This window comes from Acipenser ruthenus, chromosome 17 (assembly GCF_902713425.1).
Source record: "Acipenser ruthenus chromosome 17, fAciRut3.2 maternal haplotype, whole genome shotgun sequence".
Lineage (NCBI taxonomy): Eukaryota > Metazoa > Chordata > Actinopteri > Acipenseriformes > Acipenseridae > Acipenser > Acipenser ruthenus.
In genome coordinates, this window is record NC_081205.1 from 6,038,117 (window position 1) to 6,055,635 (window position 17,519).

The 17,519-nt window shown below is 39.0% G+C and overlaps 1 protein-coding gene across 2 annotated transcripts in view; it reads right to left on the reverse strand.

Annotated features, from left to right (window-relative positions):
• The window catches only part of LOC117423380 (TBC1 domain family member 16-like), a 43,423-nt gene that overhangs the window by 16,414 nt on the left and 9,490 nt on the right, over positions 1 to 17,519 (reverse strand). For both annotated transcript variants that reach the window (XM_034039029.3, XM_034039030.3), the window contains exons 2-8: positions 16,190 to 16,427; positions 15,105 to 15,660; positions 7,222 to 7,419; positions 6,298 to 6,445; positions 4,438 to 4,599; positions 3,603 to 3,751; positions 108 to 242 (exon numbers count right to left, since the gene is read on the reverse strand). In XM_034039029.3, the coding sequence (XP_033894920.3) occupies positions 108 to 242; positions 3,603 to 3,751; positions 4,438 to 4,599; positions 6,298 to 6,445; positions 7,222 to 7,419; positions 15,105 to 15,660; positions 16,190 to 16,427 (1,586 nt within the window). The remainder of the gene's footprint in view (positions 1 to 107; positions 243 to 3,602; positions 3,752 to 4,437; positions 4,600 to 6,297; positions 6,446 to 7,221; positions 7,420 to 15,104; positions 15,661 to 16,189; positions 16,428 to 17,519) is intronic.

A 17,519-nucleotide genomic window follows, 5' to 3' on the forward strand; every position in this document is an offset into this window, starting at 1 on the left:
TTCTAATACACTAAATATGTTGGGAAAAAATGACTTAATTGAATGCCCAGGCTTTTAGAGTTACAGCCTTTCTGTCTATTGGGTCCTTTCGGTAGACTGGACCTTACCTCATAATCTCTACATTGGGGTTGTTCTCTCCTCTGAAGAATTGATTGCTGCGGTCTGTCCTCACCACGTCTTTATCGACCGTAAACTGGACCTTCCTCCAAAACTCTTTGTGTTCCTCCGGAGTCATAGATAACCTGCCGGGGAGGGATGGGAGAACAAAACAAAACAAAAAAGAAAAGGATTTAAGAGAAATAACTTAAAATAAACGCTTGGGCGGCAAGGTGGAGGATATAAATCTGACAGAAACATGAATCAGCAAGCAGTAAAGTGGTTTTAAGTAAGCATCAGAGCCTGAAGGCAAAAAGCCCAGAGCGTTCCACTGTTACGAGAAAACATGTCCAAACTGCTAACACTGCTGGATTTATAGGCTGGAGGGTTGCCTCTGAGCTGGATTCCACCGCTCTGGATTCTTTTAAGTGGTACAGTCCAGGCAGTGAAGCCGTTAGGAACCCAACATGAGCACTGTACTGATTTCATGATTTACAACACTGAAGTTTAGTGTAGGAAGTGGCCCCCTTTTTTTTTTTTTTTTTAACATGAATAGCACTTGCATCAGTCTGGATTTGCAACCCCTGCAGACAGTAGTCTAACCTCCCAAATGATCTTAAATAATCTTCTGGTCATTTTTATGTAGAAACCTGTAATTAATATTATTATACATACTAAGTGCTTAACAATAATAAACAGTATTATAAATACCATGGATCAGGACAGTCAGAGTACAGCCACCATTATCACAGACAGATAGATGCCTTCTAAATGCTAACAGATCTTTAGAATTTCCAAACTCAGGCCCAGATTTATAAAAGGATTGCGCATATTTTACGACCGTAAAACAGGCGCTGAGGGTTCTGAATTCTTGGATGGGATTTATAAAACACACGCAATGGCATAAACACGCAATTAATACATGATTTGTGGGGGCAATGTCTCTGTGGGCTAGTACCAGGCTGAGGTATTTGTGTGCCTTTCATTTTCTTTTGGAATGTGTAGCCTAAACACTCAGGGTTGACCGAAACCCGCTATTTATTGTGAGAGGTGTGTAATTCTCCACCGCTAATTGCGGTGAGGGGTATTTAAATTGGTTGATTGCAGAATCGCCTGCTTTACCTAATTAGTCTTATAAAATAGGTCATTATTTTGACACAGAGTGCGGCCGTACTGAACACGCACATTACATGGCTTTTTGCAGTCGTTTTTTTCCCCTTTATAAATTGGCCTCAGTTTACACAGTGACAAACATTTCAAGCAGGTTAAGCCATCAGTCCAGAGTAAAACCTAAAATCACATTTAAGCAAAACACGTTTGTTTTGTTTTTAATATCATTGCTATCCTTTGCAGCGGTCATTATCTTTTCCCAAGTGCTCTCGCCTTCACTTTGGGACACCTAACAGTTGCTGCAGCCAATTACTGAGCAATTGTTTGGACATAAATGCTTAAATAATAATAATAATAATAATAATAATAATAATAATAATAATAATAAATATAAATATAAAACTTGTATTTACAGCCACCTTAATTGAGTTGGAATTATTATTCTGAATAACAATATTAACGATATTACTCATTAAAAAGGACAAACATTTTGTAAGTTATTATGCCTTTTTACTAATGTGTAAGTCAGTCTTTCGTGAGAAAATGTCTGTTTGTTTCACCTCCAGGTAATGCTTTCACTCCTGGGGAGAGTAATAATAGCAGAAGTGATTTGATTAGCCTGTTTGTTTTCGCTGCAACTTTGCCGGTGAAACCTGATGCAACTTCAAGCAACTCTGGAAATGTTGGATGATAGCAGAGCGTTCCCCTTCACTGTGTTTTCCTAAGTGAGCCAGCTAACTAACCTTCTCATCTTTCCCAGCATCCACCCTAAACGAAAGAGGTGGTCTAGTACACAACATTTGTGTTGCATTTATTTTCCTTGGCTCACCATAATAGCACGTAATTCTCTTTAAGACAAACAGTACTTAGCACAAGCCCCCCCCCCCACCCCTTGTCTTCTGGCAAAAGGCCAACTACACTTCATTTGCGGAATTCCCTGCCACATGAAATTCACTCTTGCAAAGAATCCGGCTCATTTAACTTACAGATAAAGACTTGTTCAAACTGAAACTGAGCAAAGAGGGAACAAAGCATTTATTTGTACATACATTCTTAGGCATTGCAGATGAGATACATTACTGTTATAGGAAATGTCTGTCCTGTTGTCTGTTACGATCAATGTAGAACAGTGATTGGGTTAGAGTGAAGATACCCTAGTGATGTTTTGTACTTTCCACTGCAAGTTTTTGGTTTTTTTTAACAAAAAAATGGGGTTTTGAATGGTACATATCATTTTGCTATAAATATATTTTATTTAAACAAGGAAGGCAACACATTCAGGTTAGAGATTAAATAGACAACGCGGTGCCGTGCGGCAAAAAAAAAAAAGTTTAAGCCATTGTTTGAAGGCGGTCACACTGACGGGGGCGCGCAGCGGCTGAGGGAGGCGGCGCTCAGAGCGGCACGCCGCACCGTGACATATACCACTAGCAACCAATCAGGGGAAAGTAGGAGGCTCCTTTGCGAGGAAGACAGACAGCAATTAAAATGGAAGAGAAGCAAATTTGAACTGTCTTGGAGTTCCCAGAGTTGTACAACACAACTCTCAACTGTATAGGGACATCAACAAAAAAGCGATCACAATTATCTTTTTTTCATTGCTGCTCATGATTCCAAATTAATTATCGGGTTGTCAAAGGCGCTTACTGAATATTGGTGCTTTTACAGTTTCCCTCACAAAAGTTTGACATGACGTGATGACAGCACTTGGATTTTTTTAAAATCATGTTCATACGATAATGTTCAATAATATTAATGTATAATGAACCCTTTTACCGTACACTCTCTTTGCCCATACCCAGCAAGCCAGACAAATCTAAAAACTCACAAATCAAAGAAAGAAACTATCTCCATTTTTAAAAGTAACATGTTTTTATTTTATTTAAAAAAAAAACATACACAAGAGTACCTTGTGTATGTTTAGGGGGGATTATGATGGTGTGGGGTGGGGGTGTTAAAAAAAAAAAAATTATAATGTTTCATTCCTCATTACTTGAAATATTTAGCTTTGTATTTTCTATATAAAAAAAAGTTTTCCCTTCCCGCTGGCATTTACTGTTTGTTGCTTGGCAACCAAAAGTCACTGTACATGTAGCTGTGACGTAACAGCAGACCGCCCACTGACTTTCCCCTTGCTGCCTTTGGTGTGAACAGTGGTCTGCGGCGACACAGAGCGACAGTGTGAACGCCCCTTATCTATGTTATCTATGGAACATTGGGCTCTGTTCTCAACCTTATTTAAGCAAAATTGGCCTTTAAAAGAATCCTTAAAACAGTTCTTAACATAATGACATATTTAAATGAGGTGAAATGTATAAACGCCAAAAGAGCTTAACAGTACAGTGGGGGGTTTCAAGTCAGCGTGCAAGGCCAGTAAGGACTCCATGTCCTGCTACCTCCTCTGCTGGATCTCCTCGTACTCCAGTCGTTTCTGCACTCTCAGTGATTCTCGCTCCTCCGAGGTCGATTCACAGCTGTAGTAGCGAAGCAGGAACGGCCACACCTCCCCGCGGATCGAGGGCTCGATGCCGCCAAAGAAAATGGCCTGGAACAGAGGAGACAGAACGGGGAAAAAGAATCATTGCAAAACAGTTTAAAACTCAAGTTCTAGATAAAGCATTTCAATGAATCAATGACACAGCGGCAAACAGACATTGACCCTCCACATTAGCTTATACAGGAAACAACTACTTTTTTTTTTTTTAGATCCTCCTGACAATGCGCTTCTGGTGTTTAGTTATGCATTTTTATTAAATTCATTTTCATACATTTTAAACCCTTGGTATATATATATTTTTTGCAGGGGTTGATGAGGACCACTGAGTTTCAAATAAATAAAACAAACAAAAATTAAGACTACTCATATAATGACTTTTTTTTTTTTTTTTTTAGTTTGTAACTCCTGGCAACAACAGCAGGGGACATTCCATTGGGATTCTCTGATGACAAATCAAAGTGACACCACCTGCCAAGGCAGAAGAAATTACCATAATCGTTTCAGAAACAGCAAGCTAGCGATGCAGTGAAACATAGAAAATCTGAGGACAGAGAGAGCGACAGTGGGACGAGATATCACCAGTTATACATTTATACATGCTTGCGCACGAGAAAACGCTTGACCACTTCAGCCCCTGTGCCGAATGAAAGATCCTCCAGCGAAATAGATTCTAGGTTCCAGCAGCAAAAGAAAAAATGCAGATTTAAACGATAGCCACTGGTAAGCAGGCGTACCTTGCGCAGTTTGTACTCCTCCTCCACCTGCCCTGTCTCGTTCAGGTGCTTGAGCCAGGTGGAGACGTCCAGCCGCTTGTACATGTTCTCCTCTGGGTGTGTTTCTGTGGAAGGCAGGTTGGGGCGGATTGAAAACTGCATGCATGACTTCTCATCTGCCACCTGCAAGCGAAGGAAACAGGCCTGAAGGAAAGCTGGAAATACCTGGTCATCTTCCTATCCAGCCTCTCTGGAGGTCTAGGTTTAAACTGATTTGAACCCATAAGCTCACCCTAGCTATATAGTGGTAATTTTAAAAAGACAAATACAAAAACAATGGTGCAAAGTCTTTAATTATAATATAGTGTATTTCTTTCAGTAACAACATAGAACACTTCAGGGAGTAGTTTGTTGTATTCACTTGAATGGCAGGGTTATTAAGATCTGTTATTAAGATCAAGCGAATAGACCCAAAAGGTCTCTTAAGGCACTCTCAAGTTTATTAACATTTCAAATGTGAAACAGAGCACCATGTCAAAATACCTGAGCATAGTTAAATGTATGGACCTCACAGTCATTTTACAGAATAAAGTTAAAATCATTTAGGAACAGAAGTCACATGCAGCACCAAGCTAGAATGTGGTCAATTTCATGCCTTGAGCCAACACAAAACCCCATTCAAAGCATCACCAAAATGGCTCCAGAAATAACATTTCTGCAAACCACAGCTAAATAGCCATACGTATGTTACAAATAGAGTTCCACTGGTTCTCTAGAGAACACTGATCCAACACTGAAGAATCAGGATATTAGAAGCAGCCCTACACTTCATTTCTACATTAGTGTGTTTCAGGTACGCTTATAGTAACCCCTTACACGAAAGAACAGAAAGCAAACAATCTTACTGACACTTTTTAAAACATCAAGTATTAGCGACATGAAATGAGTCTAACTCATTACTCTCCAGTCAAGTCCCATTAAAACATCTTTTCATTTTATGCTGTTGGCAAAATGGAAAGTAAATCAATAAAATATACCAATACAATATTACCTTTTATGGTATGTTGGAGTTGTATCGGTTTTCTTTTTTTTCTCTTTTTTTTTTTTTTTTTTTTTTTACCAATAGCAAACAGAAAGAAAGGCATTTTATTAAAATTCATTTTATAAGGAAATTATTATGAGAGCCTGTATAGAATTTCCTGGAAGTCATATTTTATTAAAAAACTAGATGTGAGTGGAATATAAAACGTGCTTATTAAAAACAGACAGGGAACATATTATTTGTGTATTAATATTGCTATGGGAAGAATTAAAATCTTCTTAAAATTTTGTTTTTAAAAAAGTACATTTATTTGACTAATTCTCCAATAAATAGATATAATAACACATAATCCTTTTTTGGCAGAAGGCCCTGACACACAGTTATTTTAATTAATGTATTCTTTTTCTTGTTTAGATTCACTTTGCATCATTTTGTACTGCAGTCATCACATCCTGGTGACATGTTTAACCTGCAAACACATCTGGTACACCAGAGTGTAGCTTTAGCCACGAGCGAATTAGAGAAATACCCTATTTGTTCTGGTCAACTGCTCTTACCAACCAGAAATGCACAGAATTTGTTTTGTACAGTAGATTAATAATAAACATGTCCTTGAAAACATGAATTATTGAGGAGCTCCTACGTGCACCTCATTACTTTTTTGTTCTAGGTTTTGCAACATTAAATAAAACCGTGTAAATTTTGCACTGTTGTAAGTGCTTCGTGAATATGTCCCAACATCCCATTACAGCTAATAAAAGGCTTGGTTTATTGACTAATTAATAAAAGACTAAGGCTGTTAGCAGATAAGCTCACAGAAAGGTCATTCCTTCACCTACCTGATCTTTCAGTTGGGTTTCTCTGCAGCACTTCCACTGCTGGAACACTTCAGCGAGTTTATCAAGGCCCCCGTGGTGAAAGTGAAAGATTTTGTACTGGCTCTCTCGGCTGGCAATGACCAGCTGCCCACTCGTACAGGCCTCGTCACTGGAGTACAAGCAGAGGCAGGGCCTGTTAACACACTTCAAGCTAATAGATGCATTTAGTAAATCAAGCGATACCTTAAATGCAGCACTACTGAGTCAAGAACCCAATTTAAGAACTTTTTTTCTAAAAGGAATACAGCAATTTTAACAGTGTAAAACTACCAATGCATTTCTCAGAACCACAATTTACAACGTTAAAATGATTTTATTTCTTTAATAAAATGTTCCTTTTTAGGGTCCAGAGTGTTTTAATGTTCTATCCTGGATGTTTATCATGTGATTCATAGGAAATGTTGCAGCAAAGGCTGCTGGGAGATTGTGTTTCCAAGAGCCCCAGCCCCGAGTTGCCTTTGGATCTCCCATTAGCTGGGTTTCCTGTACATCATGTTAAGACATGCCTGAGCCTTTCTGATTAACACTGATCTTCAGTCATCAGCAATAAATCTGTCAAACTCAATAATCACAAGCAGCTGTGCAACTATTTCATCAATCTGTAACCCCCCACAGCCACAGCTGATTTTTTCTAAGAGCATTTTACATCACCAGGGAATTCACTTGGATTGTATCAAGCACTTCTTAGAGGTGATCCCAGGGTATATCCTGTAAAACCTAGCAGTGGTTTATCCCAGTGCGCTGTAGGCTGTTCAATCCAATCCCTTTGTTTCTTAAAGTTTTGCAAAATAAAAAAAAATAATCAATGTATTAAAGAGAAACTTTATTTCAGGTAGTTTGGTCACGATTAGAAACCTCCTCCCTGTCCAAGGTCAAAGGGTTCACCTGAAGAAGAGCCTTAGTGACCTCATCTGGCCCAGGTCTACGTGGAAGACGCCACACAGCTGCTCCAGCGCCAGCGCCTTCTGCTGCTCCTCCCATTTGCTGTTCTGTGATTGGCTGCTGTTCTCCAGGAAGGAGGCATTGTTGTCTAGACTGGAGGCAGAGCTTGCAGAGTGAGTCATGGGATCGTCACATGTCTCTCTGGAAGAGGACAACAAAAAGTAAGAAATAGAAATGGACTCAAGTCTGGTTCTGTAAGTTCAAGGGGTCTATTTAACCCTTTCATGCATGAAATATTGAAAATAGCTTAAAAAAGTCATTTTGGACATCATAAATACATTTTTCTTTTTCCCATTGCTTTATATGGGGCTAAAAAATGGCATCCTCATACGAGATCATGCATTTGAGTCTTCCATATGTCTCCCATATGAGGTCGCCATGCATGAAAGGGTTACATTATCTAAACTGCTGTGGTTTTCCCCCTGGGGTGATTTACAGACCCACTTATTTGCATTACTACATGCAAAAAACTAAAAACTAAAAATGTAGATTTTTTTAACGTTCACGTGTAAAAAGCCACTGGTTCTGTCTGTACAGTCCCTTAGTGGGTTGAAACCCACAGTGGCCCATCCCTGACCAACAAGAACCCAACAGAAGCGATCCAAGACAGATTTAACAGGCCCTTCATTCTAAGCACAGACAGTGTGTTTCTATCCAGCCCTGCTCCTCTGTTCTCAGTTCAGACTTGTGAATTGTGAATCTTTCAAGTTTGCTGTCGGTTTCCCCTGTGGAGTAGATGACTGACAATGCAGAGCTCTGCTGCCAGTATTTCAGTCTCGGAGATGGAAGATCACAGCACACTGCTGAATGTCAGCCTGGCATCATTCCCTCTGGGAGAACATAGCAGGATTCTATTACTCCCTCTGCACGTAGCCATCTGAAACTGTTGCAAGCCTTGTGTTTAAAAGCATAAGATAGGTAAATTAGGGGGAGATTGAACACTACAATCCTGCAGCCTGGCAATAGAGTGGGGTACAGCAGTTTGGTTTGCTTTCTTTTTTTTTTTTTTTAGTTTTTTTTTTACATTTCCTGTTAGGAATTTTGTGTTAGTCACACTCCCTGATCCAAAAACATAGCTAATCCATAAAATTAATTGTACTCTGCATAATAAAATATATATTTGGTAATTAGGGAAGTGAAATGCTTTGTGAGAATTAATGAATGTTTGATGTATATTACTATTATTGGGGTTTAATCAATTAAAAAATCAATAGCTACATTAAAATGAAACACTAAAACACACATAAAAAGCAACTATGTATTGTTTACAAATGCCTCGGTATACAAATGATACCATATACTGTGCTGTAGATAAAGTGTGGTATTTATTTCACTCACTAGGAGTACAGTGTTGCAGGGGGGCAGGTTTTTGGTTAAAGGTGCTTAAAGTTTTTAAAAAGACTGAAACAGAAAATGTTACTAAGTGAATCTAGACAACAAGACAAAGGTACATTAGTTAAGATAGTTATGTAATTTCTATGAATATTCAATTCCTTTGGTGTCCTCTTAATTCAGGCTTCAGTGTATCAATAAACTGACCATGTACATCATCAGTACACTTTATACTTAACCCTCAGCACGCACACACGTGTGTGTATGTATATTATATATATATATATATATATATATATATATATATATATATATATATATATATATATATATATTATGTGAGACAGCAGGGAGGGGGTTAAAACCTCCCTGCACAGAAAACATGTGAAAATGCACACTGGTTTTAGTTTAATTGTATTTGTTTATTGTTAATAAACAAATACAATTATATATATATATATTATATATATATATATATATATATATATATATATATATATATATATATATATATATATAATGATATAAATGTTACAGATTCATGCAAATATCATGCCACCGTCTTTTAGCATGTGTTTGATACACATTTTATCCCTCAGGTGGCATGATGCAAGAGTGCCAGGGAGGATTCCCTTTGGCACAGCGCACTCTCCCTAACAGACCAAGCCCTGTGAACTAAACGGCAATTTAGTGCTCCGCCGAGGCCTCGCTGTGTTTGTATCATCCTGGTGCGAGGACGTCAGAGAGAGAAGCTCTGGGGCTGCTGATCTGAGATGTGTTAACGACAAGCAAGCAAAACAAGCTATGAACCCTCCAGAACAAAGGGGTCTAAAGGCTGTCCGATCCTAATGAAACATTTATTTTATATGTTTAATCTACAGGTGTTACAATCGAGACATTTTCCTTTAAATTAAAACAACACATCACTCGTCTCATTAGCCAAATTTAGTACACAGAAGTACAGTATTCAAAGTAATAATTGTAATTATTGTCCAGAAGGCGCATGCATATGCACATATAATCACAGTGTAAAAGGAAGATAACAAAACATTTGTTACAAACCAATACAAATCCATTTAGACGCACTTCTGAATATCTAAAGAAGCCCTCTTTGTTGCTGGTTACTAGGAGCAAATCAAACTGATTGTTCTGCATCACTATAAGACATACAACACAGAGCCGTCAATTCCAACACTACAGTAGTTTGGTCAGGACCTATTCAATCTCTTAGTTCAGCTTTTTCAATCCAATAAATAAATAAATAAATAAATAAATAAATAAATAAATAAAGCCAACACTTTACTAATTACATCCATTCCTGGTTTTAGTAAGAATTTAATAAGATACACCTGATCTTGTTACCGATGTGATGTGGATAATCAAGCTCGTAGTAAAACCTGGAAATGATGAAACTGCTATGCAGTAGGAGTCTTATTTCCATCCCTGCATTAGGTTTATCTACTACTGTGACAGACAACAGTAATTGTGATGAATATCATGTGTTTCATCTCTCTGTAATCTAAATTGTATTGCTTTGGTGCTTGCACTAGAAGAGGGTTATTCAAAACTTGGTAAGCAGTTTTGATCAGTGGAGATCTGCAAAAGTTATTTCCACATAGAAGCCTGCCAGGGGTCTGCTTCAGTGGAAATCCACTGATGCTAACTGACAAACAATTCCGATAAGAAAACTTTAACCTTTAACCTGTCTCCTTAGAAAACAGGTCTGAGCTGTGATTGGGTTAGACGAGACAGGATACATGTCTCGCGTAAACCACACAAGCTATAAAACAAAACTTTAGATGTTTGTGTCAACTGCTATGTGCCAGATGTATACAATACAATTGAATCCAGAGGGTGGGAGCCTGAGGAAAGAGGGAAAGAGGGAATGTGATATCTGTACTTGATACGATAAAAAGGAGAGGAACTTTTCATTTCTCAGAAAATGTACAAAGATTAATTACCCGAACAGAATCTAACAATTCCATTGCATATTCGTTAATTCAAATTCATCAAATAAATACCTTCATGTTAATCTCCTACCAACCTTCTACTATAAAATGAAGTACAGGGTTTAATTGTGGTATTCTCTATATATTACGCTTATTTGTCCAATCATACATCTTTACTGCCACAAACCAGTATAACATTAATTGTAAATAATACTCATTCATTTAGTCTGTCTTCCAGTATTATTTACAATAAATTTTATACTGGTTTGTGGCAGTAAAGATGTATGATTGCACTTAGGACGAATAAGCGTAATATATAGAGAATACCACAATTAAATCCTGTACTTAATTTTGGTAAATGATTTGATTCATTCATAGATAGATAAATAGATAGATAGATAAAGGAGAGAGAGCGCTTGTGAATTGAATGCACAGTAATGCAATTTAAACATGTGCTGTTGTTTTAATTCCCTCCCTTTGGCCCTTTAAAAACTGCACTCTTTGACCTCTTTGCCCCTCTGAGCAATAACGGATGGCCTTGGTCCTGACCTACAATAGCATAAAACTGGTAAATTACTGCCTCATCACCATCATCAGCCATAATGATCTCTGAAGTCAGGCTGTAATTCAGCTGCACCACAAGAGGGTATACTTTCCCCCGGTGTTCCATTTTACTATTAATTACATTAAAATTGCACACTGAGAAAGCAAAGACAAAGCCCCTTTAGAGTTTGCAGATTATAAAGGCTGTTTCTGAAACATCTGTCTTGTATTGTAGTGCTTAATTACAGACCAGAATGAGATATGTGAATTTCTGGAGTATTAAAAAATATAATAATAAAATTGCCTTCTGCTAGAAATTAGTGAGTCTGAAACATGACCTAATTTAAGTCTTTTTTTTTTTTAATTCATATAAACTGCGGAATAATAGGAGGTAAAATACTAAACGTACAAAACAACATACTGAAACGCGTGCACTGGTGTTGCGCAATTGTTATTGGCAATGTTCCTGGTGCATTTTTGTATGTTAGTTAATATGGCATGAAATACAAGATATGGGCTCTGTTCCGAAGTACTTTATGAGACTGGGGATGGCTTGCATGTCAAGCTCTCATTCACCTCCTTGAAGTTAATGACATCCTTGAAACCTTTTGCTTCTTATATTACTCTCCAGTAATGAGGTCAAAGCTGTGTAATATCTCAGGTGAGGTTTGAGGTTGTGCCTCCCAGTCTGTAATGCACAGAGTTAAATACTCTACTGCTGTGTCTGCTTTAGATCACTATGTACTATACAGACAAATTATTCCAGCAAAAACGTATGGAGAGTTTCTATTTATTAAACTCACAGCGCCCACAGTTTAACAGTTGAGCAGAAGTAACAATAGGGCAAACAGGTGTACTCTGATGTGTTAGTTAAGCTATGATACATTCTGATATTAGGCATACTACTAAGGAATGTGCATACCAATTTTCATCACATTTGGTGGAGCGGGTCTCAATGTAGTTAACTGTAAATGTAATTACTGGTCAATGGACAGATGGGCGCTTCCACTATATCCCTTTCGCAGGTGCCTTGAACGCAATATTTATTATAGGGTTAGGAAGTTTCCATTTTAAGACATGTTTGAAGCTCAGGGATGTTCTCCTGTCCAGCTTTGGAAACACCAGGGGGCAATTGGCTTCCTGTGATGTGAGGAGATTTAAAAGAAAGAAGCCAGTCTCCAAGTCTTCAGCCCTAACATCCAACACCACAGATAATGAGAAAATAAGGAAAGCCCTTTTGAATAAATTTCAAAATTAACATTTCTGCTGCTGGTGGTGGTGGCGGCTCTCGAATGTGTAAAGCAAGCATGAGTTTAAATCCTGGAGCATTTGTAAACTGTTTACCCACAGGACCAAATCACCCCACTGACTAATTATTTTGTCACAATGACTGGGAGGCTCTTTTAAGACTGGGCCCAGGACAGAATCAGCCTAAAAACAAAATCCTCGCAGGAATAGGTGGTCTTTCCTGGATGAGTGCACTAAATCCTGCTGAAATAAACTTACTGCAGGAATGTTTTGTTTTGAATTACCCAGTGAAACAGTGTGAGTGAAGTCAGACAATACAGAGATGGAAATAAGACTCCTGGGCCCAGTCTTAGCAGAGCCTCCCAGTCATTGTGACAAAATAATTAGTCAGTGGGGTGATTTGGTCCTGTGGGTAAACAGTTTACAAATGCTCCAGGATTTAAACCCATGCCTGCTTTACACATTCTTAGAGCCACCACCACCACCAGTGGCTCAGGAGGCTTGGTGGTCCAATGGTTAAAGAAATGGGCTTGTGACCAGGAGGTTCCCAGTTCAATTCCAGCTCAGCCACTGACTCACTGTGTGTTACCCCGAGCAAGTCACTTAACCTCCTTGTGCTCTGTCCTTCGGATGAGATGTAAAACTGAGGTCCTATTGTAAGTGGCTCTGCAGCAGCAGTTGTGATGAATAGTTCACCCGCTAGTCTCTGTAAATCACTTTGGAGGAGTGTCTGCTAAATGATCAATTAATAACAAGAATAATGATGAGAATAATAATAATAATAATAATAATAATAATAATAATAATAATAATAATAATAATAATGCATAACAGTTTCACCCATTTCAGATTTTAATACAAACCTGATTAGCCAGTGGTTAGGTAACAAGCTTGGGCGTGTCTTATTAAACTCGCAGTAAAACCAGGAATGGATCACACTGCTATGCAAGGGGTGTCTTGTTTCCAACCCTGCAATCTTTTCTGCTTTTTGACCGCTTACTGTATTTCTCTTAATCTATAAACTGATTTTAAAGTGCTGTTTTTACTTGTGGTGTTCGACTGATCAGAAAAAGAAGAATGCCATTCAGACCTATGTAACAACTGTAGCTTACCATACTGTGGATTTCACAAAAGGTTTACATGAAGTCACAGTAGATTTTTTTTTACTGCACCCTTTATTTGGCTGCTGCTGAAACCTTTAAAAAAAAATACACCTGGACACAGCTATACACACTTAGAGTTAAATATATTCTCAAATTGAGGCAAATAATCTAAGTAAATGGGGTTAAAATATTCCTGCTTTAAGCTGGGTTTAATACACGGTTGCTAGTTTAAATGTGTATAAGGCCTTTGTACTTTCTATGGTAAATCAACAGCAGACTGCTCTATTTCATTCTGCTTGCTGATGCGAGTGCCCTCTAGTGACAAACTGAGGGTAATTTCAGTTAATTTAACCACCGTATATTCTTTTCATCAATGATGGAATTGTTAAATGAAACATTAAACCAATCATTCCAGGTAGTCACATTTTGAAAATGTAAATATATACATATGATTTTTTATTCCAAGTATATGTTTCTTTTTGCACAAGAACCGTTACATGACTGTTTCATTCCCAAGAAGTGGCAAAAAGTGTGTCATATACGCATAGATTAGGACGCCTCCACAACCATTTCACCCAGTAGCCAGGAACAGTGATAAAAATTCATGCTAATGTCTATGTTAATGATTATTCTGTGATCTTTGGTGCTTACATTTCTAAATTAAAATTAATGTTTAATACACGCCAACTAAAATGCTAATGAAATGACTGATCTTTTAAAACTGAATGCCAATGTTGCAGATCGGTCAGAAAATCACTATACCATCCCATGTGTTTCTCTCTTTGTAATACTAATGGCACATCACACATTATTTTAACTGGCTGTTTTTTTTTTTTTTCTCCCAATCCCCTAAAAATGTATGCATTCTCTGTTTTGGTCCTGAAGTTTCATAGGAGATTGCTGTTTTTCCAAATACAAAACACTCAAGGGTGTTCTAGCACAAGCAGATTTTCCTGCTCTGCTCTTTTAATGCATTATCGGAGTTGATGGATCATTAAGTGGACAACACCCACTTATTAAACAAAGAAACTCCAGGCAGAGAGAACAGCAATTAATGTGACAATAATACTCAGACACAGATGGAAACCTGCATGTCTGTATCAGAAACCCAAAGTAGTATGAACTTAAATAAGATTAACCCTTGGCAAACAATAAATGTTACTTCTAATGACTCAACCACCTTCTCTCCATATGCAGAAAGACAACTCTGACTGCTAAATAATAATCGACAGAGAAATGAGAAAGTCCAAGCCTTCCTTATTCCAGGGCACTTTGCTCTGACTATCCAAAACCAGCACAAAAGGGCTATTCCAGTTTGTTACACTGCTCAGTCATTGATATCAGACTAATTGGTTGGATTAGTTAGTCAATAGGAGAAAGCAGCTGGCTGATTAATGACAGGGGTGGACCTAAAAGCTATAACATGTGTTTCTTTCAAAAGTACATCTTTCAAGCCTCAATAACAACTGGAAGTGCTTGACAGGGAAGATTAATGGAATTATTTTGTGAACTACAATCACAAATGGGCTACAAAAAAAATTCTAACAAATAACTGGGAACGACTATTTCAGCAAAAAGAATCCAGCACACAAACTACCAATCTGCTCAGGCCAACTCCTTGTCAGTGGATACCCTTTCCAGTACAGCTCACCTGCTCTCGTTGTCCAGGAAGACACTGCTGCTCTCTCCCAGGGCCTCGCTGATGGGGGACAGGCAGAAGGGGGAGGACAAAGTGTCCGAGTCGGAGCCCATGGTGCTGTCCCTGCTCACGTCGTCGGCAGACAGGTCACACGAGCCCTCGTCCTCCCCGGGGGCTCCGTCCCCAGGCAGCTCCTCCTCCTCCTCCTCTCCGGAGGCGCCGCTGATTGTCGACAGGATTCCTGAGTCGCTGTGTGTGGTGTGTGTGGAGCTGGTTTCCAGAGAAGGGGTATCGGCTAGGTGCACGGGATCCGTCACTCTGGGAGACACGCTCAGGATGTGCTCCGTCTCGCCTATCCTCACTGGCTCCCTCCTCTCGGCCTGGGCTCGGCCGTGCCCCTGTGTGTGTCTGCCCCTGCGGCGCGGAGCCTTGCGCACCGGGGAGCTCTCCGGAGTGATGTAGCGCAGCGCCTCCTCGTCCTGCCGCTGGATTCGAGAGTTGGGGACCCAGGTGAGGACCAGCGTGGTGCCCAGAAACTCGTCCTTCTCCATGTGGATGCACAGGTACCCTGCACACAGGCAAACAGGCTCTGTTATTACACACTCTTTGAATTACTTTCATTTTAAAGGATGCTGAAAGGATTCTTCTAAATCTCAAAACTGTTAGCAGGAAAGCAAATTATGCAAATGAGTTTTCATGAATTCACATTTAATACATTATTTTGTGCAAGTTATTTTACTGGTGCAATTTTAAAAAAAAGTGTAATTATTTAATTAAAAAAGGAATTCACTATAAATTAAAACTTATTGGATCAACGGATGCATTTTAAATAAAATACATTTTATTTAAATGTAATGCTTTTCATTTGCAGATCACTACTTATTGAAAAAAACATCATAATACCAATAACAACTGCTATTGGTAACTGCTAATAATAACAACAACAACAACAACAACAACAACAACAATTTGCTTTCTCGTTATTTCAAGATTGAATAATTCCCTAATTCAGTAAGTCTGGCCAGGCTGACAGCAGGCTTTGCAGAATGCGTGTCCTGTAAGCACTCCTGCTCCCTGCTCAGTAAGTCAGGTGGTACCTGGGTGGTGCTCAGCGAGCCCCTGCAGCACCTCTGAGGGATGCACACACACGTTGTTCTTGGAGTAGATGATCTCCCCATCCAGGACAGAGCGGGAGCCGCCAGAGCCAGGGTTAAAGGTCAGGAGGTCAGAGGCCTTTGAGGAGGCACGTCGCAGGAGCCGACCCAGAGACATCTCCAGGAGCCTGTTTCCATTATCTGTACGCTTCAGTGCGGAGCGCGGAGGAACAGCGGGGGGCTGTGGGGGGACAAGAGCACTAGGGTCCGGCAATCGTTTCCGACACTACAACAAACCAGAACTCCTGGAGCACTCTTGCTACCTCATACTATAGTTTAGCCTATATAGCAATATTTGATGATGTTCTGCTAGTAAAATCAACCTTTACTACACAATCATAATTAAAGTACACAAACAAATGCAATAATCATTCACAGGTACTTGAGACAAATTATTTGGGATATTTTTTAAACACAAAGTCAGCTAAAGGTTTCTGCTCCTGGGTTCTTAACACTGCAACTAAATAGTTTGGCCACTAATTTGGAATTAGACATGTGACTGACCCAGTCAGACTAAACATCTTGATTGAAGTGCTTACTTTACTAAAACCCAGGAGTTCACAGTGCCCTCCCATCCTGTTGTTGCAACGGGAAACACGTTCAGTGATTAAAGTGGTTAAAACAAGGCTACATAATTAAATATATGAAGCCTGGACTCCTTAAACTTCACTCACTAGAAGAATATTGCAGAATATGTGGCCTTTTCTAAAAAAACAACAAAGAAAGTGTTTATTGCTAAAGTTGCTCAAGAAGCTATGATATCTTCACATAAACTGGGTCAGCAATGGTCTTCCTTGGAGCGATGCTGTATGCAAGGACCATTCTCTCTCTTCTCTAACCAGTGCTGGAATACATTGTGACAGTACAGTATATACTGAATGTAGAAAATACATTGAACAATACTGTAATTTTACATCACAACAGGTAGAGCACTCCATATACAGTATGCTTCCTTATGTAAGCGAGCTTTTATGCGTTTTTCTCATGCAGATCTTAAGGCCTCGGTCAGCAGTGTGGAGTAGTGGTTAGGGCTCTGGACTCTGGACCGGAGGGTTGTGGGTTCAATCCCCAGTGGGGGACACTGCTGTTGTACCCTTGAGCAAGGTACTTTACCTAGATTGCTCCAGTAAAAACCCAACTGTATATATGGGTAATTGTATGTAAAATAATGTGATATCTGTATAATGTGAAATAATGTATAATGTGATATCTTGTAACAATTGTAAGTCGCCCTGGATAAGGGCGTCTGCTAAGAAATAAATAATAATAATAA